Source organism: Rhinopithecus roxellana, chromosome 4 (assembly GCF_007565055.1).
Source record: "Rhinopithecus roxellana isolate Shanxi Qingling chromosome 4, ASM756505v1, whole genome shotgun sequence".
In the NCBI taxonomy this organism is placed as follows: Eukaryota; Metazoa; Chordata; class Mammalia; order Primates; family Cercopithecidae; genus Rhinopithecus; species Rhinopithecus roxellana.
In genome coordinates this window covers 137,698,381-137,722,434 of record NC_044552.1, presented here as the reverse complement: position 1 = coordinate 137,722,434, position 24,054 = coordinate 137,698,381, and the positions used below count along the sequence as shown (strand labels likewise).

The window sequence follows — 24,054 nt, the reverse complement described above, 5'->3', positions numbered from 1 at the left end:
ATTTTAAAGTTAGATGACTTAAAACTGTCTAGTATTGTAACTGTTGTTTAGTAGTAGAAGCCAGCAATTGTAGGATGGCATTCTAATATTGAATATAAAATTGAATGAAATGTATTCTTTCTCATTTCATAAAATGAATTTCACTGACAAATTGTAAATTTAAAATACAAATTTGGATTTTATTTTTAAACTTTTTAGGTATTTGTGGTACAGCTAAATCAGATAATAATCTTCTCATTACTTTTTTTTTGCTAGGTATATTGTGCTTACAAAATTCTGAGTGGTCTAGGATATGTGTCAATATTTAGAGCTTGTTTAGCTTATAATTTTTTTGTTTTCCAAATCACCTTGACTTTCTGGAAATGATTTTAGGATTTCTTTATTTCTTACTCATCTTTTTATATCTAAGTTAGAAATATTTGCAGATGTTGTAAGAAATATGAATGCAAACAATTTTCAAAAATGAGAAGATTTAAAAAATATTATTAAGGTAAAGTGAGTATAATGAATATCAGAGCTTGGAAAATAGCAAAATGTGGCCCGGGGTTAGATATGTAAATATATATATATTTAAAACTGCTGATCATTTCCTGTTATTGTGTTCTGCTGAAGCAGTTCAACTGTTTCAGTATCTTCGTCTTCTGTAGTATGTGAATGGTAAGTCTGTATATCAGGGGCAAGGGAGGGTACTGAGATTGAGGCAGATAAGGAAAAAGAAGTGGGAAAGGAAAGCGAAAAACCTGAAAATAAATATAAAATTATTTATTAAAATAATTATAAATGTATAATATTAAAGATATGTTGATAAAACTAGAGATAAGGAAAGGACATACTGCCCCCCACACCATGTATAAATGGCATTATTGTTTTTTAAAAACACTCTGAAGATGTTTCTGTTATTTTTATTAATACCATATATCACTATTTGGTAATCTTTATGCTTCCTGTTGCACTCTGCTCATTTCTTTCTATTTGATATTTCATGAAATTGGAAAACAACTGGCTACTAATTTTTGGCATTGAAGATTTAAAATTATATTTTCCTTTGGGTAATCTCTTCTGTGGGTAACATGCTTAATTCTTTCTTTGTTCTTTTTTTTATGTCATTGTTTTCAGACATAATTTTAAAACAAAGCATATATATCTTTTATTTTTATTACAGAAAACTTAAAATGTGGAAATTTAAGTCTTATGAATTCCCCTTGTATCCATTATCCTGTTTAAATAATTAACAATATTCTATTTCTTTTTCATAAAATATATTTTATTCAGAGAAGTTTACTAATATTCTCTTGTTTTCCCTTAGGTGGTGCTTTGTAAATTTCACTCCGTGTTTCTCTCTCAGAAAGGGCAGGTTTATACCTGTGGTCATGGTCCTGGAGGGCGATTAGGACATGGAGATGAACAGACATGCTTGGTAATTGAAATGTCATTACACAGTTTAGGTAACTTTAGAAAAGTGCTGATAAGCTGAAAGATACAGTTAACTAAGTTTTTTTTTTCAACTGTAAGGACGAAATAATACACCAATTGATAATAGATTTAAAAAAGTCTGTTTCCTGGTACATCACGTTCAAATTAAGGGTTTACATACAATGCAAAAGGATTAAAAAAATAATACTTTGGTTATAGCAAATACTGAGTCAGGAGTGTATGTATATAAGCTTTAAAATGTTTCTAGAGTTGAAATAAAAGAAGGCAGACTAGGCCGGGCGCAGTGGCTCATGCCTGTAATCCCAATACTTTAGGAGGCCGAGGCAGGTGGATCACCTGAGGTCGGGAGTTTGAGGCCAGCCTGACCAACATGGAGAACCCCTGTCTCTATTAAAAATACAAAATTAACTGGACATGGTGGCACATGCCTGTAATCCCAGCTACTCGGGAGGCTGAGGCAGGAGAATAGCTTGAACCTGGGAGGCAGAGGTTGTGGTGAGCCGAGATCCCACCATTGCACTCCAGCCTGGGCAACAAGAGCTAAACTCCATCTCAAAACAAACAAACAACAACAATGACAAAAAGAAGGCATACTAATTGTAAAACACTTTTCCTGCAGTAGTTCTGGTTTTTGTTTTTAACTTCTCATTAAGATTTCTGTGGTGTAAAAACTGAGCCAGTATTTTCATTATATAGTCACAAAATTGATATTTATGCTACTGAAACTTAGTGCTAATTAGAAGAGACCTAGTACATTACGTATCAGAAAATTGGTTCACTAGGTTATTTGAATATTTTTTTTATGTGGGGACTTCTGGTATACTTATCTATTAAATGGTGCTTTAAAAAAGGGGAAAGCTATAATGATAATAGCTTCGATTTTTGAGGGTTTATTTTGTTCTAAGTATTGTTTGTGCTTTTCATATGTAATTATTACCTAAGCCTCACAACAGCCCTGTGAGGCACAAGTATTGTCTTCATTTTATGCATGATGATGATACTAGTAATAGAAATCATTTATTGACTGAATACTGTTTTCAGATGAAGAAAATGAGGAACAGAGAGGTTAAGACAGTTGGTTGAGATCAAATAGGTAGTGACAGAAGTAAGATTTGAACCCAGGACATTTAAATGACTCCAAAGGAATATGATACTATATGATTGGTTACTCCCTGAAGGGAAGCATTGATTCTGTATTTTTGTTTTTTTCAATGTACCAGTGTATACTTTGATGAGTTCTCTTTATTCATACCAAACAAATATGCACTTGGTGTATGGTAAAGGCTCAAAAATCATTTGTTGAATTGAATTATTTCACTGAAATGTCTTACTGGGCTTTTGTATTTTGCTGATAAACTTACAACCATATCCTTTTAACTCATCTACTCTTTGCTAAATGTAGAATTTACCTGTGATAGGTACAGCCATGTATCAGTCGTGTCATTTCATGTCATTTTAGATGTAGCATCATCCAATTCTACTTGCATATCTGTATAAATGGTTACTGTAGTGTACTAAAGTTCATTTTATTTTGTAGGTCCCTCGGCTTGTGGAAGGATTGAATGGTCATAGTTGTTCCCAAGTGGCAGCTGCTGAGGATCATACTGTTGTGTTAACTGAAGATGGATGTGTTTATACATTTGGTCTAAACATTTTTCATCAATTGGGAATTATTCCTCCACCTTCCAGTTGTAATGTACCCAGACAGGTAAGCTTTACTCGTTTAAATAATAAGCTTTTACATTTGCAATAAAACCTGTATGGACAAAAAAATGTAGGTTATTGACAGAGCAACTTATTTTATTTCTGTTATTTAACTTTATCTTCAGTGGTATATATTGTCTTTATTATTTGTTATTGTTATTATTATTATTTTGTTTGAGACAGAGTCTTGCTCTGTTGCCCAGGCTGGAGTACAGTGGCACAATCTTGGCTGACTGCAACCTCTGCCCCTCGGGTTCAAGCGATTGTCTTGCCTCAGCCTTCTGAGTAGCTGAGATTACAGGCACACACCACCGTGCCTGGCTAATTTTTATTTTATTTTTTTGTGTTTTTAGTAGAGACAGGGTTTTGTCATGTTGACCAGGCTGGTCTCAAACTCCTGACCTCAGGTGATCTGTCCACCTCAGCCTCCCAAAGTGCTGGGATTACAGGCGTGAGCCACCGCACCCAGCCTGTTGTCTTTATTTTTAACAGGAGAAATTAAGCATAATACGTATTAGCATTTGTTTGGAGGAAGAAAGAAAGCACTTGGGAAATTCTGCACTTGGGAGATTAGCCACCAAACTGCATCTTTTAAGTATTCATAAGCAAAGGGAGGTCCAGATATTTTGGGTTTGAAACTTAAACACTTTTAGGCCCTCCTTAAGAAAAAATATGAAATTTATCAATACCAAATGGGTTCATGCAAGTGAGGAACCCAGAGACTTAAGTTTTATTTGCTTCATTAAATCTGCCTCTGCACAGATATCACATGTGACAAGTTGATGTTAGGGGACATGGGTTCAAAAACCAGTATTCTTTATTCTACTGTTTTACTCCCATGTGCACAGCCATCTCCAGAAGGTGCCCAGTAGTGCACAGGACAATCTCACGACAAAAAAATCGTCTAGCCCCAAATGTCAATAATGCCACTGTTGAGAGACTGTGGAAATATCTAATTTAAAAGTACTGTTTTCTATTAAGAATGAAACTGGCTGTTTTGCATATTGCTTGTTAGAAAAAGAAAAATAGCTAAAAGTTTAATAGTTTGATTCTTATACCATGCCAATTTTCTGTATGTTAAAACTGCTGACTGAAAGTGGCTGCGTCACAATGTTTTGTGTTCCAAGAAGGATTCAGGTCTTAGTACGAGTGCTGAGATCTATTAGTGACAGCTGCCATTTGCACGTGAGGGGGCCACTAACAGCAAGTATACCATATATTTGCTGGTCTGCTGGATCTTTAAAAAATTGTAGTAGGTCATAGATACATAGTAAATTGCAGTTTTATTTGTCTTTGAATAGATACAGGCAAAATATCTGAAAGGAAGGACAATCATTGGCGTTGCAGCAGGCAGGTTTCATACAGTCCTATGGACTAAAGAAGCTGTTTACACTATGGGACTAAATGGTGGACAACTGGGTAAGAAATCCTTGATGACAATATCTGGAAATTAAATTGGACTCTTTAAAAAATTATCTTTTCTTTTTAATTTTTATTGATTAGAATGGGATTTTGAGTGACTTTTTTTGTTTGTTTGAGACAAAGTCTCACTCTGTCATTCCAGCTGGAGTTCAGGGTGCCATCACGGCTCACTGAAGCCTTGGCCTCCTGGGCTCAAACTATCCTCCCATCTCAGCCTCTCAAGTAGCTGGGACCACAGGCCCTTACCACCATGCTGGACTATTTTTTTGTAGAGATGGGGTTTCACCATGTTGCACAGGCTGGTCTCAAGCCCCAGGGCTCAAGCGATCTGCCTACCTTGGCCTCCCAAAGTGCTGAGAGTATAGTCATGAGACGCTGCGCTTGGCCAAATAGCTTAAAAGAGCTACTTTGTGATTTGCTTATTTGTATCATTTTTTAGGTTGTTTGCTAGATCCCAATGGAGAAAAGTGTGTAACTACTCCTCGTCAGGTCTCTGCCCTTCACCATAAAGACATCGCTCTGTCTTTGGTTGCTGCAAGTGATGGAGCTACAGTCTGTGTTACCACAAGGGGAGATATTTACTTACTTGCAGACTATCAGTGTAAGAAGATGGCTTCTAAGTATGTGTATTTCTGTGAAAGAAACATAACTTTAATAGTAATTCAACTCTTCCAGCAAATATCTGAGTGTCAGCTTTAGGCTATGTTCTGTAAATGTCAAATGGAAAATATTGAATGAGGAGAAACATCAGGAATTTTTGTCTTTGATTTTTGTCTTTTGGCATGGATCTAGTGAATATATATAAAATTTCTATGTAAGTTGTAAAGTAGTATTTCTGAATTATGTTTAATATGTAGTTAAATATGGGATATATGTTTTTTCTTTTTTTATGCTTTCAGTGCACAGAAGTATATTAATCTTAATTCTTGATTTGTGACATTCTATCATTGGTTTCTCTATAGCCTTTTTTACATTATACATGTATTTGTCTTTAAAATATAATCATATGTCATGAGCCCTCTAACCAGACTCAGTGTTTATAACTGATAAGTATATATGTATTTAAAAAATGTTATAATAGAATGCAGTGAAGTAGCAGTTGGTTGACAAGTCAAAGCAGAGAATCATAAAGTGTTTTTTTTTCTTTTTAATTGAGACAAGTTCTCGCTGTGTGGCCCAGGCTAGTCTTGAACTCCTGGGTTCAAGCATCCCTCCTGCCTCAGCCTCCCAAAGTGCTGGGATTATAGGTGTGAGCCACTGCTTCCGGCCTTATAAAGTTTTAAGTATGGGTGGGTGCACCAACTGGAATTCCCTGTCTTTTCATATAAACCATACTCATAATGTGTCACCTGTCATTTCATTTTGAATGATTTAAGGAGCCAGTGCTTAAAAACAATTGTGAAGTAATGTAAGTGCAGAATTCTACATTTTTAATACATTTTGAATCTTTTATAATTGATGATTTATTGACAGTTTTTTGCTGTGCATATTTATTGTGTCATTCCAAAGTATTCAAATTTTATAGACAGGTTTCAGACTAATATTTTACCATTTATATAGTGTTTTACTATGAGAAATTCATTATAAATATATACATTATTAGTTTAAATACAAGTACTGAAATAGGTCTTCGTGCAAATATAGATGATTCTTGGAAGTGGACAGCTCAACTAGTGGAAGCAGTTGTGTACAGGAATTCTAGAGAATAGCTGTCTAACTTTTAAAACAATTAGGGATTTAAATTTAAATGCAACAAAATGCTTTTGATAATGTAAAACAGATACCATCCATGAAGGTACTCATGAACAGAACAGAAAATGTCTATCAGTTTGTAAAAACTTACCTTCTTTGTATAACAGTTTATTTTTTTTGAGACATTGTCTTGCTCTGTTGCCCAGGCTGGAGTATAGTGATGCGATCTCCGCTCACTGTAACCTCCACCTTGCAGGTTCAAGCGATTCTCCTGCCTCAGCCTCCCAATTAGCTGGGATTACAGGCACCTGCCGCCATGCCCAGCAAATTTTTTTGTATTTTTAGTAGAGATGGAGTTTCGCCATTTTGGCCAGGTTGGTCTCAAACTCCTGACCTTACATGATTCGTCCACCTTGGCCTCCCAAAATGCTGAGATTACAGGTGTGAGCCACTGTAAACTCCTGACCTTACATGATTCGTCCACCTTGGCCTCCCAAAATGCTGAGATTACAGGTGTGAGCCACTGTACCTGGCAGAAAGTTACTTTTGACTTCAATTTTAGGTTATATTTCAGTTATAGAAACATGAAAATGTGAATATGTTTCTTAAAACTGTCTAAATAGATTTTTTCCTGAGTTTGAGGTGATATGTAAGATATTAAGTTGTATTTTTAGTTAACATTTATAAAACTTGCCTATATAACATTAAATCACATAAATATGTTATATCCAAGTTTACATTAAGGAGATTATTTTGTTACAGATTAAGTTATACAATATAGTAATTTTGAAAAGCTTTTTTTCCTTTAAAAGGGAGAACAGTCATTGGAGTAGCAACAGGCAGAGTTCATATATTGCTATGCACATCAAATGTGCAGATATAATGAAATGTGTAGCTAATGAATGAGTTATTGAATAGCAGTACAGATGACTTTCATGGTAGCTATATCTGTTTAGGATTAGCCATTTTTGAAATTAAGCATTTCTATTTTGAGGTTTAAAATTTGACTTTTAAAATACTTATAAAATGACTTTTATAAATGACTTATAAAATGACTTATAATGACTTTATAAATGACTTATAAAATAAGCACTTAGGAGCTTATAGCTATACCAGTTATTTGTTTATTATTTATTTATTTTTTAAGGCAGAGTCTCTCTCTTGTCACCCAGGCTGGAGTGCACTGGTGTGATCTCTGCTCACTGCAACCTCTGCCTCCCTGGTTCAAGTGATTCTTCTGCCTCAGCCTCCCGAGTAGCTGGGACTACAGGCGCGCATCACCATGCCTGGCTGATTTTTGTGTCTTAGTAGAGCTCGAGTTTCACCATGTTGGCCAGACTGGTCTCGAACTTCTGGCCTCAAATGATCCACTGGCCTTGGCCTCCCAAAGTGCTGGGATTATAGGCGTGAGTCACTGCACCCAGCCCATACCACTTGTTTAAACTCCAGAGTGAATGTTTGAATTAGCAAGTGGAACTTCAGGCGTTTAATGTGTGTGTTTGTGTGGGTAAAGGCATTTGAGGGAAAAAGACTTGCCATAGAAAGGAACAGCCACCTTGTAGGATAAATTTACAGAATGGAAGACTAGAGATACCAAAGACCAAATCATTTTACTTCACCTTTCACAATAATTGCCTGTAGATTGTTTGAATAGTAACTTCTTTGAAGTTTAGGCATGTGTGTTTTAGAGAACATATTAATCTAGAATTTTTTTTTTTTTAATCTAGACAATTAAACTTGAAGAAAGTTCTTGTGTCTGGGGGTCATATGGAATACAAGGTTGATCCTGAACATTTGAAAGAAAATGGGGGTCAAATTTGCATTCTTGCAATGGATGGAGCTGGAAGGGTAAGTATATATTGTGTAAAAGTATAATCTTACTCTCAGTTGATAGCTATAGCAGACCTAGTAACATGAAAATGTATTGCTATGTTAGTGACGATTCCTGTTGACTTTGATGATTACTGCTGGGTGCCAAAATAAGTATATTTGAGGCATCCATTACTAATTAGTATGGAGCTGGGATTTAGAGATAGTATGACAGACAACATTTAATCTAATGTTGCACAATACTGATTTGTTAAACTGTAATCAAAAAATTTATTTATTGTGCTTAAAATGAAAGATTTTGATGTTATTTACACTGAATACTGATAAATGATACTGAATTGCATAAATATGAGATATGTAATGTAACTATAAATTTTTTTTTTTTTTTTTTTTTTTTTTTTTTTTGAGACAGTCTTGCTCTATTGGCCAGGCTAGAGTGCAGTGTCATGATCTCGGCTCATTGCAACCTCCACCTCCTGGGTTCAGGCGATCCTCATATCTCAGCCTCCTGAGTAGCAGGGATTACAAGCATGTGCCACCACACCTTTCTAGTTTTTGTATTTTTAGTAGAGACGGGGTTTTGCCATGTTGGCCAGGCTGGTCTCAAACTCCTGACCTCAAGTGGTCTGCCCTCCCCGGCCCCACAGATTACTGGGATTACAGGTGTGAGCCACTGCGCCTGGCCTCACATAACTATTCTTAAAAAAGTAAAGATCAGGCAATATGATACATTTGTTGCATAGTTGGAAATTTTTTTCTCGATTTAATTTTATACAAATGTATGCATTATAATATGTGTATACATTATAACTATCCACATTATATATGAAAGATTTTTGGATCACTAGTGTGTAAGGAATTTCTTATCTCTTAAATGAAAAGTTCTAATTTTAGTTCCTTATGCAAACATATCAGTACATTTCTCTAATATATTTATTAATTTGAAATATTAAAAAATTATTCTCTGAAATATATGCTTTAATTAATGTTTTATATATTATATAAAATACATCTCTAAATTTTTTTTGAAGGGTGGGAGAGTGGGAGCCATCTCTAAATAATACAGATTTTAAAAATTATATTTAAAAGTATATATTATACACTAATGATACTGAAAAACACACAGTGTGGGTAGAAAAACACAGATAACTTTCTGGTTTTACTTATAAAATTAAAATAATGTTTTCCGAGGTCTATAATGTGCTGTAAAGTTTTACATTTTAGAAATTGAGGAATTTATCATAAAACTCCACCTACTGGGTCGTTATAGGCATACATTGTAGGGATGGAGAATGAAGATGATTTTAATAGTAGTAACTGGGTTTAAATATTAGAGCTCTACATCAGGAAGAATAGCTGTTGGATGGTGGGCGTAATACTTGGGTGATGTGATGCTCTGTGCAGCAAACCACCATGGCACACGTTTACCTATGTAACAAACCTGCACATCCTGCTCATGTTCCCCTGAACTTAAAAGTTGAAGAAAAAAAGGAATTGGAGCTCCAATTTGTACTAGTGGAAGGAAACAAATGGGGTTACATAAAATAGTTGAGTATAAAAACTTATATTTGATTTTGGGATGTGTATCACTTACATTAAAATGGATATAGCTTATACTTCTGGATGTTTACTTCCTGCAAACTAGAGTCTCACTAAGAAAACCAAGCTCTAAAAGCATCAGTCTCAATCAGTATAGTCTTTTTGTGTGAATAACTTTTTAGTGACCTTGTCAGATAACCATTTTGTGTTCTAGTTTTCTTAACTTGATTATGAGGGAATTTAACTTTTAAAAATTAGCACTTCTAATTTTTCAAATGAAATTGTGCTGGGAGTACCAGTATATGAAACAGATAAAACAATTGCTGCTGTGGATTGGGAAGCCTGATACCCCATCTCTCATCATTCTCCATCCCTTAGCAAGTTCCCTGGAGCTACTTTTCAGGGACTCTGAGGTTTGCAGAACCATTTACAACCACTGAATTCTGTAATGATTTTTCTAAGATTTTGTTTTAGTTATATAATTGAGTTACGCATACATTTACTTTTTCCTTGAGAGTAAAGTTTGGATTTTCATAGGGGGATCATTCTTCTTGTAAAGAGATAGTACTACAGGAAGTCTGACTTGTAAGTTGTAGCTTTAAGATTTTGTTTTTCTTTAGCATTGTAGCAGATCAGTTTGCCCCAAACAAGTAATACTGGAAATTGCTACTTCTTAAGAGGAGTGCCTTTGAAATAATTTCTAATGCTTCAGGCTTGCTTAATATACTTTTCTGAAAGATATTTCTTTAAAATATTTGATTTTTATTATAGTATTTGTCTTTTCTGTGGAAGAATGAACATTGAAACATACTAATGAGAGCTTTTATTTTAACAGCATTGTCTCTTGATATCTTGATTTAAGGTTTTGGTTGTTCAAATGCTACTTGCTTTATATTTCAATGTGATTTGGTTTTGTTTTAGGTGTTTTGCTGGAGATCAGTCAACAGTTCTATGAAGCAGTGTCGATGGGCCTATCCACGTCAGGTCTTCATTTCTGATATTGCTTTAAATAAAAATGAAATTCTGTTTGTTACGCAAGATGGAGAAGGATTTAGAGGGAGATGGTTTGAAGAAAAAAGAAAGAGTTCTGAAAAGAAAGGTCAGTTCATATATGTGAACGATACGTGAAAGTACCTTTCAATTATCCTTTAATTTGACAAGTATTAGGTTCAACTGACAAGTATTATTAGGTTTTACCTTTATGTATTTATCTTTGTGATTAGTTTTTTTAATGCCTGTTTCCAATTATAGTGTAAGGTTAGTGATGGCAAGGGCCATGAATATTCTTCTATATCCTCAGCCTTTGGCATATTTCCTGGCACATTGTAGTCACTCATTAAATCACCTGTTGTATGAATAACTCAGTTATCGTGTGCCAAAACCAAATCAAGAATGTTTATAATTACTCAGAAAATTATAAACATGTTCTTCAAAATCATAAAGCCACAGAGAAATGACCTTCGTAAAATTTAATGATTTAGTTGTATTTCTTTTGTTTCTTTATAGATTATTCAAGTCTGTAAACATTTAATATATATTTACTATGTGCCAGATATAGGGGAAAATTTTAAAGATGCAAAAATATATAAAATGGGCCTCTATTCTGAGGCACTCATAGGCTTGTAGGGGCAATAGACATGTATATAAATACTTGCAGTTCACTGAGACTAATGTTAATATCCACATAGTAAGTTTCTTGCGAGCATAGAAATTGGAATGACTGAGTGTCAGAGGAAGATTAGTAAAGCCCCATATGACTAAAATGAATTAATTTGTGAGAGTAACTAGAACATATGTTCAACTTATGGAAGTCTTTAGAAGTGTGTCAGTCATATTTAGTGATCTGAAACTGAATTCATGATCTCATGCTCCAACTTCTGCTTCTCAGTGTTTTCTATTTCAGTAAATTATTATCTTTGACACTCAGATTTCCCTTACGCTAGAATTAATCAGTCATCAAGTTTTGTTCTCTTTCTCAAATGTTTCTTTTATCTTTCCTCTTTTTTACAGATTCATTGCTACAACCTAGTCTATATCATCTTTTAATTCTTTTCCTGGATTTACAGTAATTCCTTAAATGGCCTCTTTATATCTATTCTTTGTTTACCTTAAACATTCTTCACACTACAGCCAGAATCATTTCATTCATGTAAATTTCATATCTTTGTGGAAACACTGTATCCTTTGCCTTCATAACCTTGATTTTACTTGCAATGATATAATCATTTGTGTAATGTCTATCTTCCCTGCTAGATTGTGTACTCTATGAGAGCAGGAACATGTCTGTCTTCTTCACTACTATATCACCAGACTGATGATACCACAGTAGCATTGTTTGGTCACTCACATATTTTCTGAATACATGCAAGAAAGGGGGAAGAGAAAGGGAGGAAGCAAATAAACAAGCAGATTATGAATACACTAGATTTTTATATTTTTAATCCAAGTTGAAGAATTTTTTTCCCTTTGGGCAACAGGAAGTATAAGTTGAAGGATTTTAAAAGCTAGTATGACACTAGATTTGCTTTTTAGAAAGGTAACTTCGGTTGCAGTATGGAGGATGTGTTTGTTGAAAGAGATGGAATCATGGATAATTTAGAATCGATCCACCAAAAATTTCCTGTATAATACAACCAATATATTCAGTGCAAAATGTGTTGAAGAGAGGATGTAGTTCTTCAAAAACACTGAATAGATATGAAAAAGATTTCCATAGTTTTCTAACTGCTTTTCTATTCCATTTACTTCTCAATCATTTTAGTGGTTTCGGTAAAGCCTTGATTAATGGTAGTTTATTTTTTTTAACAGAGATTTTATCAAACCTTCACAATTCCTCATCAGATGTGTCTTATGTCTCTGATATAAATAGTGTGTATGAAAGAATTCGACTTGAGAAACTTACCTTTGCACATAGAGCTGTTAGTGTCAGCACAGATCCAAGTGGATGCAACTTTGCAATCCTGCAGTCAGATCCTAAAACAAGGTATACTTGTATATATTAAATTTCACTTTTTAGAAGGAACAATCACTGAATTTTCTTGTTTTCAGTAGCTCCTGGTACAAATTTAATTGCCAAGACCTATAGAGACCTTAGACATAATCATGTTTACAGGGTAATCCAGAGGTAGAATTTGTTATCCTCAGAGTGATGAATGTTTCCTTTAGTTTGTAAACTGACATTTATTGAAAATGTCTATACATGCACTCGCAAAGTTTATTTTTTTATTTTTTATTTTTTTTAAGACGGACTCTTGCTCTGTTGCCCAGGATAGAGTGCAGTGGCACAATCTTGGCTCACTCTAACCTCTACCTCTCAGATTGAAGCGATTCTCCTGCCTCAGTCTCCCAAGTAGTTGGGATTACAGGTGCCTGCCACCAAACCCAGCTAATTTTTATATTTTTAGTAGAGATGGGGTTTCGCCATGTTGGCCAGGCTAGTCTTGACCACCTGACCTCAGGTGATCCGCCAGCCTCGGCCTCTCATAGTGCTAGGATTACAGGTATGAGCCAGCGCACCCCTCCTGACTTGTCTTTCATACTCTATGATGTACCCTAGGTTCTCAGATTCTGAAAAATGTATTATAAATATTTCTTAGGCAGTTTGCAAAAATTTCTGACCCTTGAATAGGATGAGAATTGGCAAAAGAAGTGTTGTGGCGCCGTCTGTAAATCCCAGTGCAAATCTACTAAGTCACATTAGTAGAGAGGTATCAGATTAAGATAAACATCAAGGGTACTGTTGAAGAGGGAGGAAATTCTGCAAGTAGGGTGATCATCCATCCTGGTTTGCCCAGGCCTGCCCCAGTTTTAGCATTGAAAGTCTCATCTCCTGAGAAACTTGTCAATCCAAAGCAAACACAGGAGGGTTGGTCTTCCTACTGAGAAGGGCGAAATGTTGGTTGGGACGGTATAATTGCATTCCCATAGTACTGTAAGAACCAGGGATACGGACAACTTAGTTCTTATCATTTTAATTTGAGAGAAGAATAGAATATAAATATAAAAAGGAATAGAAAACATATTAAAGGATGATACAGTATCTAGGGCTTTGTGCAATATTCCTGTATTTTAGGAAATGCCAAATTTAAAATTTTCTAAATACTGTTTAAAAAATTGCATTTTAAAGGAAAATTGGCTAGGTATGGAAAAGGATTTCCTTCATTTTTTTTTTTAAGCATAATTTGTTTTTATCTTGTTTCTAGCCTTTATGAAATTCCAGCTGTGTCCTCATCATCCTTTTTTGAAGAGTTTGGCAAACTGTTGAGGGAAACAGATGAAATGGACAGCATTCATGATGTGACATTTCAAGTTGGCAATAGACTCTTCCCTGCACACAAATATGTTTTGGCAGTGTGTTCTGATTTTTTTCAGAAATTGTTTCTTTCAGATGGTAATACTTCAGAATTTACAGATATTTACCGGAAAGATGAAGATTCTGCAGGGTGCCATCTCTTTGTGGTAGAGAAGGTTCATCCTGACATGTTTGAATACCTTTTACAATTTATATACACAGATACTTGTGACTTTTTAACTCATGGCTTCAAACCAAGAATACACTTAAACAAAAACCCAGAAGAATATCAGGGAACTCTGTATTCTCATTTGAATGAAGTGAATTTCCATGAAGATGATAACCAGAAGTCTGCATTTGAAGTTTACAAAAGTAATGAAGCTCAAACAGTTAGTGAAAGGCAGAAGAGCAAACCTAAATCTTGTAAAAAAGGAAAAAATATTAGGGGAGATGATCCTGTAAGAATGTTGCAAACTGTTGCAAAGAAATTTGGCTTCAGTAATTTGAGTAGTAGGTATGATTTCTCCTTTATATCTGTTCCTGTACGTCATTCAGTCCTCCTTTAAAAAATTTCCCACCCTTTTTTCCTTGCTTTTCTTTTCTTTCCCCCCCCGCAGTCACCTCTCACTTGTTCCATCCCCTTCTCCTCTCTTTCCCTTCCCTTCCTCTCTCTCCCTTTCTCCTTACCCCTCCTTTTTTGAGGGAGGTACGTGGATGTGTCTTTCCTGCATTTGCTGGCAGAGCTATCTCTGGGACTTCTTGGATTACATTAATGGATGGGAAAGCTGTTGTTGGGTTTGAACTCTGGTTTGGTTGGATTACATTAATGGATGGGAAAGCTGTTGGTGAGTTTGAACTCTGGTTTGTGTATGTAACAGGGATCTGGAGTGGCAGGCAGTGTGGTATGCTGGAAAGGTCTTTCAAGTTAGACATACATGTCTCTTAGCTTTATTATTCCTGGCTGGGACAATTTTCTTTCTTTTACCTCAGTTTCTCAATATAAGAAATGGGAAAGATAATATTTACCTCATATTGTTGGTATGGTTTTGTCATATTTAAATTGCCTAACACCATAGTATCATATTATGAATCAGATTATTTGAAATTCTCTCTTTTTTTAAGGTATTTATGTTGCTTGTGGCAGTTAAACCTTAGTTGTAGGGTGGAAACAGAGGAGGGGGGGTGTATCATGTTTTCTGTTTAGAAGTAATGAAGGGGCCAGGTGCGGTGGCTCACGCCTGTAATCCCAGCACTTTGGGAGGCTGAGGTGGGCAGATCACCTGAGGTCAGGAGTTTGAGACCAGCCTGGCTGACATGGCAAAACCCTGTCTCTACAAAAAATTACAAAAATTAGCCCCGCATGGTGGTGAATGCCTGTGGTCCCAGTTACTGGGGAGGCTGAGGGAGGAGATTCACGTGAACCTGGGAGGTGGAGGTTGCAGTGAGCTGAGATCATACCACCGCACTCCAGCCTGGGTGACACAGTGAGACTTCATTTCAAAAAAAAAAAAAAAGAAAAACTTTGTGCTATGGCTTTGATTGTCTTTTGTCAGTAATATTTAATCTATTTTGAATTCTAACTAAAATGGAAGGAAAAGTATGATACTTCTTTATCTCAGAGTAGGGGTTCGTTGAGATACTTTAGGATATAGTATTATATTTAGGTGTTAGCTAATTTGTTGGATTTTTTGTTGTATGTTTATTTTTGTAAGGGAATTATATATATCAGTTGTTAATTTTTATCTTTCCTTGATAGGTTAGATGGAGTCAGATTTGAAAATGAAAAAATTAATGTTATTGCCAAGAAAACTGGTGATAAACTGAAGCTAAGTCAGAAAAAATGGTAAGGAAAGGAAGATTAACATTTCATCTCTAGATTTTGGCACTTAAGTGTGGAAGTAGATCTCTGCTTACCCACATATGAAGCAAAATGTATAGGTAGATACCCTCTTACCTTTTCTAATATTCTGCATTTCTGGAAATGTTGGGGAGCTGTTGAAGAAAATTGATAAAATATTAACTGCTGAAGACATCAAAGGAGCTTTTTCTTTCCGATGACTCTCCTCTAACAGAGAGAGGAACTTTTAATTTTTATTTTTTCTTGCCTGAATTTTGTGCCTTGTTATAGTTAGGAAATGTTGTGAGCCCCGAAACCAAATTAATTATATCTCTTCATCATTATGATTATTTCCTTTAGTATAAAAATGTTTAATAATAAATATACTATTCTAAATATATTGTTAAAAAGTTTTATTTTTAGGGCCTGGTGTGGTGGCTCACGCCTGTAATCTCAGCCCTTTGATGGGGCCGAGGCGGGAGGATCACCTGAGGTCAAGAGTTTGAGACTAGCCTGATTAACATGGTGAAACCCTGTCTCTACTAAGAAAGTACAAAAATTAGCCAGGCATAGTGGCGAGTGCCTGTGATCCCTGCTACTCGGGAGGCTGAGGCAGGAGAGTCGCTTGGACTTGGGAGGCGGAGGTTGCAGTGAGCTAAGATTGCGCCATTGCACTCCAGCCTGGGTGGCAGAACAAGACTCCGTCTCAAAGAAAAAAAGTTTTGCTTTTAGCTATTCATACTTTTTGTGTAAGTGGAAAGGTTTTGGAGAAGGATAAACTGTGGAGTTGTTTCAACTGTGGTTGGCCCAGATTAGCTACTACAAATAAGTGAATTACAGATACTTAAATATGATATCACTTAGTATTATTAACAGTTTGTCTGAAATTAGAAAAAAAGGAAAATCAGAAAAATACTTTTTGAATATTTGTATTTGACTCCCTTTTCAAATACTGTCTTTAAGGCCCTTATTTTCCCTAAGGTGGAAGAATAAGAAGTATTTTATTGTATGTATTCCTGCAAGTTATTTATTCTCTGCCACCTTTAAGAGAAAATCGAAAGTTAAGCCAAATCCTATAATCTTTTTCATTAAATATGTAAAGAAATTGCACTTGCTTCAATTAAACATTTTCTTCCAGTTCATTTCTGTGTGACGTGACCATGAAATCAGTGGATGGAAAGGAATTTCCTTGTCATAAATGTGTTCTTTGTGCTAGACTTGGTAGGTGTACTTTTTAAAGCTGCTAATTTATTTGCTCTATTATTGTTTCACTATTCTTATTGCATTGAACTTTTTTTTTCCTCTTAGAATATTTTCATAGTATGCTGAGTAGCTCATGGATTGAGGTAAGATTTAAGTAAAATGCACCTAGGTTGGTAACTATGTTTCTTTATATTTTGTGGAAATTATGTAGTAAAGAAATTCAAAATCAGAACTCGATATTTTAGTTCAGTTTTTCATTTATATTAAACTTTATTTATGCTTGAGGCTGCTGGAAAATAGCAACTCTTAGAATTCAAAATTATTGCCAAGAAGCTAATTAAATAAAAATTTCCCCATTATTATTTAGAAATGTACTAGGAACACCACTGTGTTTCTTTTTTTCTGAATTTTTTGTTCCTTTTTCATGTTGTGTTTTAAAATTAAATTTAATATTATTTTAGCCATGTGTTTTGTAAATTTTATGTTCTTTCGCATTTGATGTGATTTCCTGTTCAGAGTGTTTTGTACCAATAACCCAAATTAGAATGTAATATTTTATTGTTTACAATGAATTATTTTACTTTATTTTGTCTTATTTTATTTAGGCTTCCAGTTGTGCAGCTCTGGAAATGCCAATACATTCTGATATATTAAAAGTTATTTTGGACTACCTCTATACTGATGAAGCTGTGGTGATAAAAGGTATTAATAAGAGTTAGGACATTGTAGATACTTCAGATATAATGCAATAATGGTAAAATCAACATGAATCTTAATTTCTAATGAACAAAAGCCATCAATAAAGGCATAATTTATTTTATTTTTAAAATATTTAATTTATTTTTTATTATTTGTGGAGACCAGGGTCTTGTTATGTTGCCCAGGCTGGTCTCAAACTCCTAGGCTCAAGGGATTATTCCACCTCAGTCTTCCAAAGTGCTAGGATTATAGCGTGAGCCACTATGCCTGGCCAATAAAGGCTTAATTTAGAATAAGCAATAGGAATGATTGCTAATAGTAAAGGAGCAGAAAAAGAAGGTTTTCAATACCCATGTGAAAATGAACTCTTTGAGAATTAGTGATCACTTCGGCAGCAAGTATACTAAAACTGGAATGATACAGAGATTACATGGCCCCTGTACAAGGATGACATGCAAATTTGTGAAGCGTTTCATTAAAAAAAAAAAAGGGAATTGTATGTAATGGTTGAAATTAGATTTAGCAGTTCAGTTTCCAACTACTTCTATGATGGAGATGAATGAATTGACAACAGGGATAGTTTTGACAAATACTTACGTAAGTTCTTTCTTACTTGTTTTTCCCCTTTGTGGTTACACATCTTGAAAGAAACAGATTAAAAATTGTACCAAAATTTATGAAGAGAGGTCATTTATATACTTTGTTAGGCAAAACACTAACTTTCAGTTACAAGGTATGTTTAGTCATTGGAGTGGTACTGGATGTTCTGTCATATTCCATTAGTTTGTTTAACTCCAGCTGTATATTGGGGATTATAAAAAAGTGAATAGACCTTTTTCCTATATTCAAGAAACTCAATCTAGTGGAGAAGACAAGCATATAGAAAACAAATGTAATCCAACAGAGTAATTCTCTAAAAAGCTGATACATTTTTAAGAAGCTGGCCTCTGAGTCTGCCTAGGAAATCTGGGTAGTCTTGTAAAGGAGATAGAGTTTAACTGAGGACAAGATTTCTGAAGATTTGTATACTTAAGAATAAGATAACTGAGACATGGTATGTTTTTCTCTACTTCTTTCATTTCTTTTTAAAAATCGAGAAATTATTTGCATGGTAAAACTTATACTTTTAAAGAATACAATAAATAGTTTTTAGTATGTTTACAGATTTGTGCAACTATCATCACTGTATAATTCTAGAACATTTTCATCACCCCAGAAAGATACCTTGTACCCATTAGCAGACACTTTCCACTCTCCCTCATCCCCAGTCCCTAGAAAACGCCTATTATGTTTTCTGTCTCTATGGATTTGCCTATTCTGGACATTTCATATAAATATAATCAAACAACATGCGGCCTTTCGTATTTAACTCATTTTACTTAAGTACGGTGTTTTAAATTTTTTTCTGTGTTGTAGCAGGTACCAACACTTCGTTCTTTTTTATTGCCAAGTAATATTGATTATGTGGATATAACACATTTATTCTTCAGTTGATGGATGTTGTGGTTGTTTTTACCTCTTGTCTATTAGGAATCATGCTGCTGTGAGCACTCATGCCTAAGTTTTTGTGTGGGCCTATGTTTTCATTTCTCTTGGGCATATACCTAGAAGCGGAAATGCTGGGTCATATGTTTAATTTTTTAGGAACTGCCAAACTGCACAGTGGCTAGCTGTACCATTTAACTTTACCACTGACATTGTGAGGGTTCCAGTTTCTCCACATCCTTGCCAACACTTACTAATATCAACCTTTTTTATTATAGCCATCCTAATGGGTGTGAAGTTATACAACATTGTGGTTTTTTTAATTTATATTTCAGTAATGACTGGTGATGTTGAACATCTTTTCATATGCTTTTTGGTCATTCGCATGTCTTCTTTGGATACATACTCACATCCTTTGAACACTTTTTTTCTCAATTATTTGTTTTTTTAAGACGTTGCAAGAGTTCTTTGTATATTCTGGATATTAGTCCCTTATGGGATATATGATTTGCGAATGTTTTTTCTCCTCTGAATTGTTTTCATTTCCTTGATAAAGTATCCTTTAAAACACAAAAACTTTAATTTTTATTTTATTTTTGAGACAGGGTCTTACTCTGTTGGCCAAGCTGGAGTGCAGTGGCATGGTCATGGCTCACTGCAGCATTGGCCTCCTGAGCTCAAGTGATCCTTCCCACCTCAGCCTCCCAAGTAACTGGGACTACAGCTGTGCACCACCATGCTGGTTAATTTGTAAACAGTTTTTGTAGAGACAGAGCCTCCCTATATTGCCCAGGCTGATCTGGAACTCCTGGCTCAAGTGATCCTCCTGCCTCAGCCTCCCAAAGTGCTGGGATTACAGGCAGTTGATGATACCCAAATTATCTATGTTGACTTGTTACTCATGTTTTTGGTGTCATATCTAGAAATTCATTGTCAAATCCAAGGTCATGATGATTACCCTATATGTTTTCTTCTAAGAGTTTTATAGTTCTCTCTCTCACATATAGGTCTTTGGTCCATTTTGAGTTAATTTCCCCCCCCCCGTCTTATTAAGGTATAATTAACAAGTAAAAATTATGTATAGTCACAGTGTATAACATGATGCTTTGAGATATATATATAATATCTATGTTTATATAGAGAGAGATAATTACCACAATCAAGCTAATTAGCATATCCATCACCTCACATAGTTACTTTTTTTTTTTGTGGCAAGAGTACTTGAGATCTAGTCTTTCAGCAAATCTCAAGTATGCAGTACATTAGTATCAGTGTAGTCACCATGCTGTATATGAGGTCTCTACATCCTATTCATTCATCTTATAACTGTAATTTTGTACTCTTTGACCAGTATCTCCCCATTACCCTAATCCCCTGACCTCTAGTAACCACCATTCTTATTAAGTTAATTTTTGCATTTGTTGTGAGGTATGGGTCCAAGTTTATTCTTTTACATCTGTATGTCCTATTTTTCAGTACCATTTGTTGAAAATACATTTGTTTTCCCATTGAATTGTTTTAGCATCTTTGTCAAAAATCAGCTGACAATAAATTTAAAGTTTTATTTCTGTACTCTTCAATTCTATTTCAGTGAACTTTGTTTATGCCAGTATAGCACTATCTTGATTACCATTGCTCTGTTGTAAGTTGTGAAATTGGGTAATGTATGTTTTCTTACTATGTTCTGCTATTTCAAGATTGTATTGGCTATTTTGGGTTTCTTGAATTTTCATGTGAATTTTAGGATTAGTTTGCCAATTTCTGCAATAAAGGCAGCTGGGATTTTAATACGAATCACATTCAATTTGTAGATCAGCTTGGGGATTATTGCCATTTTAATATTTAAGTCTTATAATCCATTAACACTAGCTGTCTTTCCATTTATTTAAGTCTATTTATTTAAGTCTTTAATTTCTTTTAATGATTTATGTAGTTTTCAGTGTACAAATCTTGCTCTTTCTTAGTTAAAAATTATTAAGAATTTTTAATGCTATTTTAAATGGAACTTTTTTTAAATTTTATTTTTGGGTTGTCCTTTGCTGGTATTTAGAATTACAATCGATTTTTGTATGTTGATCTTATATCCTGCAACCTTGCTGAACTTGTTCACTAATTCTAGTAGTTTTTTTAGTGGATTCCTTAGGATTTTCTATATGCAAGATCATGTCATCTGCAAATGGAGATGGTTTTACGTATGCCTTTCCAATTTGGGTGTGCTTTATTTCTTTTTCTTGCTTAATTGCCCTGATTAGATGAATCTCTAGTACTCTGTTGAATAGAAGTGGCAACAGTGGTCATCCTTTTCTTGTTTCTGATCTTAGGAAAAAGCATCCAGCCTTTTTACTTATGGGTTTTTTGTAGTTGCCATTTATCAGGTTGAGGAAGATTATTTCTATTCCTGGTTTATTGAGTGTTTTTATCATGAAAGGATGTGGGATTTTTGTCAAATGTTTTTCTGTTTCTTAAGATGGTCATGTGTTTATTATACTTTATTTTTGTGTATTATATTGATTGATTTTTCATATGTTGAATCATCCTTTCATTTTGGATTTATTCTGCTAGGTCATATTATATAATTCCTTTTTATATGTTACTGGATTTAGTTTCATAGCATTTTTTGAGGATTTTCACATCTTTAATTGTAAGGGATATTGGTTTAGTTTTCCTGTGATGTCCCTGTCTGTTTTTAGTATCAGCATAATATTGGCCTCCTTGTCTAAGTTGGAAAGTGTTCTTCATCTTCTACTTTTTGAAGAGTTTGTGGAGAATTGTATTAATTTATCTTGTAATAATGCATCAATTGTATTATTCATCTTTAAATATTCAGTCAGATTAACCAATTAAGCCATCTGGTCTTGGAGTCTTCTTTGTAGAAGGTTTTTGATCACTAATTCTATATCTTTACTTACTGCTAATTGTTTGCCCCCAGATAAAAGGCTGTTGTCACTGGGCAAGCTTTGAGTCAGGTCAAATAAAGATAAGCATTCTAGTGGGATTTTCCGGGAACTAGCAGACAGGTCAAATAAGGATACTATTGCTCTACAACTGTTCTGTCTTCTTCTGTGGCTACTAGGCTGTCAATGTGATTCGCTATGATAATGGAGCTGTTGGTTTTCAGTACTGCTGTGGAGGAGGGGAGAGGAAGATCTGAAGAGGAAAGGCTGTAGTGTCCCAGATCCCACTGTTCTTAACAAGATTCAATTGCTTTTCTTAAGTAAACACTTCCTAGATTATTATAAGCTTTTGGCTGATTTCAGAATTCTGAAAAAGTTGATTATGACAATTTTCCACAGTTGTCTTACTGTTTTTTATTTTTAGAGGAAAGAATTAGAAGTTCTTAGTCTGTCATTCCTAGTGACTTCATCTTTGCCTCGTATTTTAAAGCTCTTTTCTATTTCAGATTTTTTTCTTCTTAGTCTTTTTTTCCCCTTCTTCTCTTTCTCTGTTGTTGTTATTTTTTTCTTTCAATTTATGTTGTTATTTTGGCAGTGGCTCAGGGGTAAAAAGCCATTAGTAGTACTTAGGACCAAGAAAGTTGTTTTTTTTTTTATTTTTTTGAGATTGAGTCTCACTGTGTTGCCCAGGCTGGAGTGCAGTGGTGTGATCTTGGCTCATTGCAACCTCTGCCTCCCATATTCAAGCAATTCTCATGCCTCAGCCTCCCCAGTAACTGGGACTACAGGCATGTGCCACCACACCTAGCTAATATTTGTATTGTTAGTAGAGATGTGTTCACCGTGTTGGCCAGGCTGGTCTCAAACTCCTGGTCTTAAGTGGTCCGTCTGCCTCCACCTCCCGTAGTGCTGAGTTTACAGGCATGAGCCACTGCATCTGGCCCAACAAAGTTGTTTTAAATTAAGGAACTCCTATAGTTACCAAAAAGCACTCTTAGATGATAAATTTTATTTTAAAAAAGCATAAGAGCATTATTTCCCCACCCTATATATATTAAGTGTGATGCTGAGATTTGACTTTTCCCTCTTTGTATTAGTTTGAGAAGTGTTTTTCTAACAACATGTGAGATTATAAACAAGTCAGGCATTCTAGTAGCCTTCTAGACTGAAATGATCAACTTAAGTTGGCCATTTTGTGGTCCTAGTGTGAGACCAAGACATTTTGGTGTAATTTTATCAGCTTTCTACCTAAAAAGTAGAAATATATTTTGATGTATTTACTTTTTATTATAGTTGCCCTTTCAACATTTAGGAAATAATCTTAAATTTCTTTTCTAGTGTCCTCATTACTTCAAATTTTTTTTTCTAGATATAATGTATGCAAAGAAAGAGTGATGCTTGTTTTCTTTCTTTTTTTAGAATCTCAAAATGTAGATTTTATTTGTAGTGTTCTTGTGGTGGCTGATCAACTTCTCATAACCCGGTTGAAAGAGATTTGTGAAGTAGCGTTAACTGAAAAACGTGAGTAATTTTGAATTTGAGTATTAGTATGTTTTCAGGTTCATCAAGGATTACTGTACTTTATTGACTTTATGATTCCATGTATGGTAAAATAGACCATTTTTTTGGTACCATGAAAACTTGCCAAAATATGTAAATTACTACATGCCATCATTTGTAAGTGAACTTTTATTGTAGAAATATGTGAAAGTATATACAACTTAGAATTGAAATGTAATATTTTTACTGAAATGTCATAAAACCTTGAAGAATAAAGATGGTGTCAAATTTATTTGCTGATTTCCAGGGTGAGAGTTCGAAAGTGAAATTTTCCTGCTCTTGCCCTGATCTTGGCTTTAGGTGTTTTTAGCTACCCATTTTCTACTATTTGCAACGATTTTTTAAAATTTAACTTTCCCATTATATATCTGAACAAAGCACATCTCTTTTTTTCTCGAACTCTTCTTTCTTACTCTCTTCATTATTTTAGTTAATTTCATGGCTGTCCTCCTGAACATGCTACT

General features: G+C 34.7%; 1 protein-coding gene and 1 pseudogene across 1 annotated transcript in view; both read left to right on the top strand.

Annotated features, from left to right (window-relative positions):
* Nucleotides 1-24,054, top strand: part of IBTK (inhibitor of Bruton tyrosine kinase) — a 78,036-nt gene that overhangs the window by 18,787 nt on the left and 35,195 nt on the right. Inside the window, exons 5-17 of the mRNA XM_010358281.2 lie at nt 1,307-1,417; nt 2,972-3,142; nt 4,440-4,557; nt 5,000-5,180; nt 7,980-8,100; nt 10,543-10,720; nt 12,430-12,604; nt 13,824-14,426; nt 15,669-15,755; nt 16,888-16,970; nt 17,058-17,095; nt 17,558-17,654; nt 23,450-23,551. Coding sequence (XP_010356583.1) covers nt 1,307-1,417; nt 2,972-3,142; nt 4,440-4,557; nt 5,000-5,180; nt 7,980-8,100; nt 10,543-10,720; nt 12,430-12,604; nt 13,824-14,426; nt 15,669-15,755; nt 16,888-16,970; nt 17,058-17,095; nt 17,558-17,654; nt 23,450-23,551 — 2,065 coding nt within the window. The remainder of the gene's footprint in view (nt 1-1,306; nt 1,418-2,971; nt 3,143-4,439; nt 4,558-4,999; nt 5,181-7,979; nt 8,101-10,542; nt 10,721-12,429; nt 12,605-13,823; nt 14,427-15,668; nt 15,756-16,887; nt 16,971-17,057; nt 17,096-17,557; nt 17,655-23,449; nt 23,552-24,054) is intronic.
* On the top strand, nt 18,035-18,133 carry LOC115897134 (annotated as a pseudogene).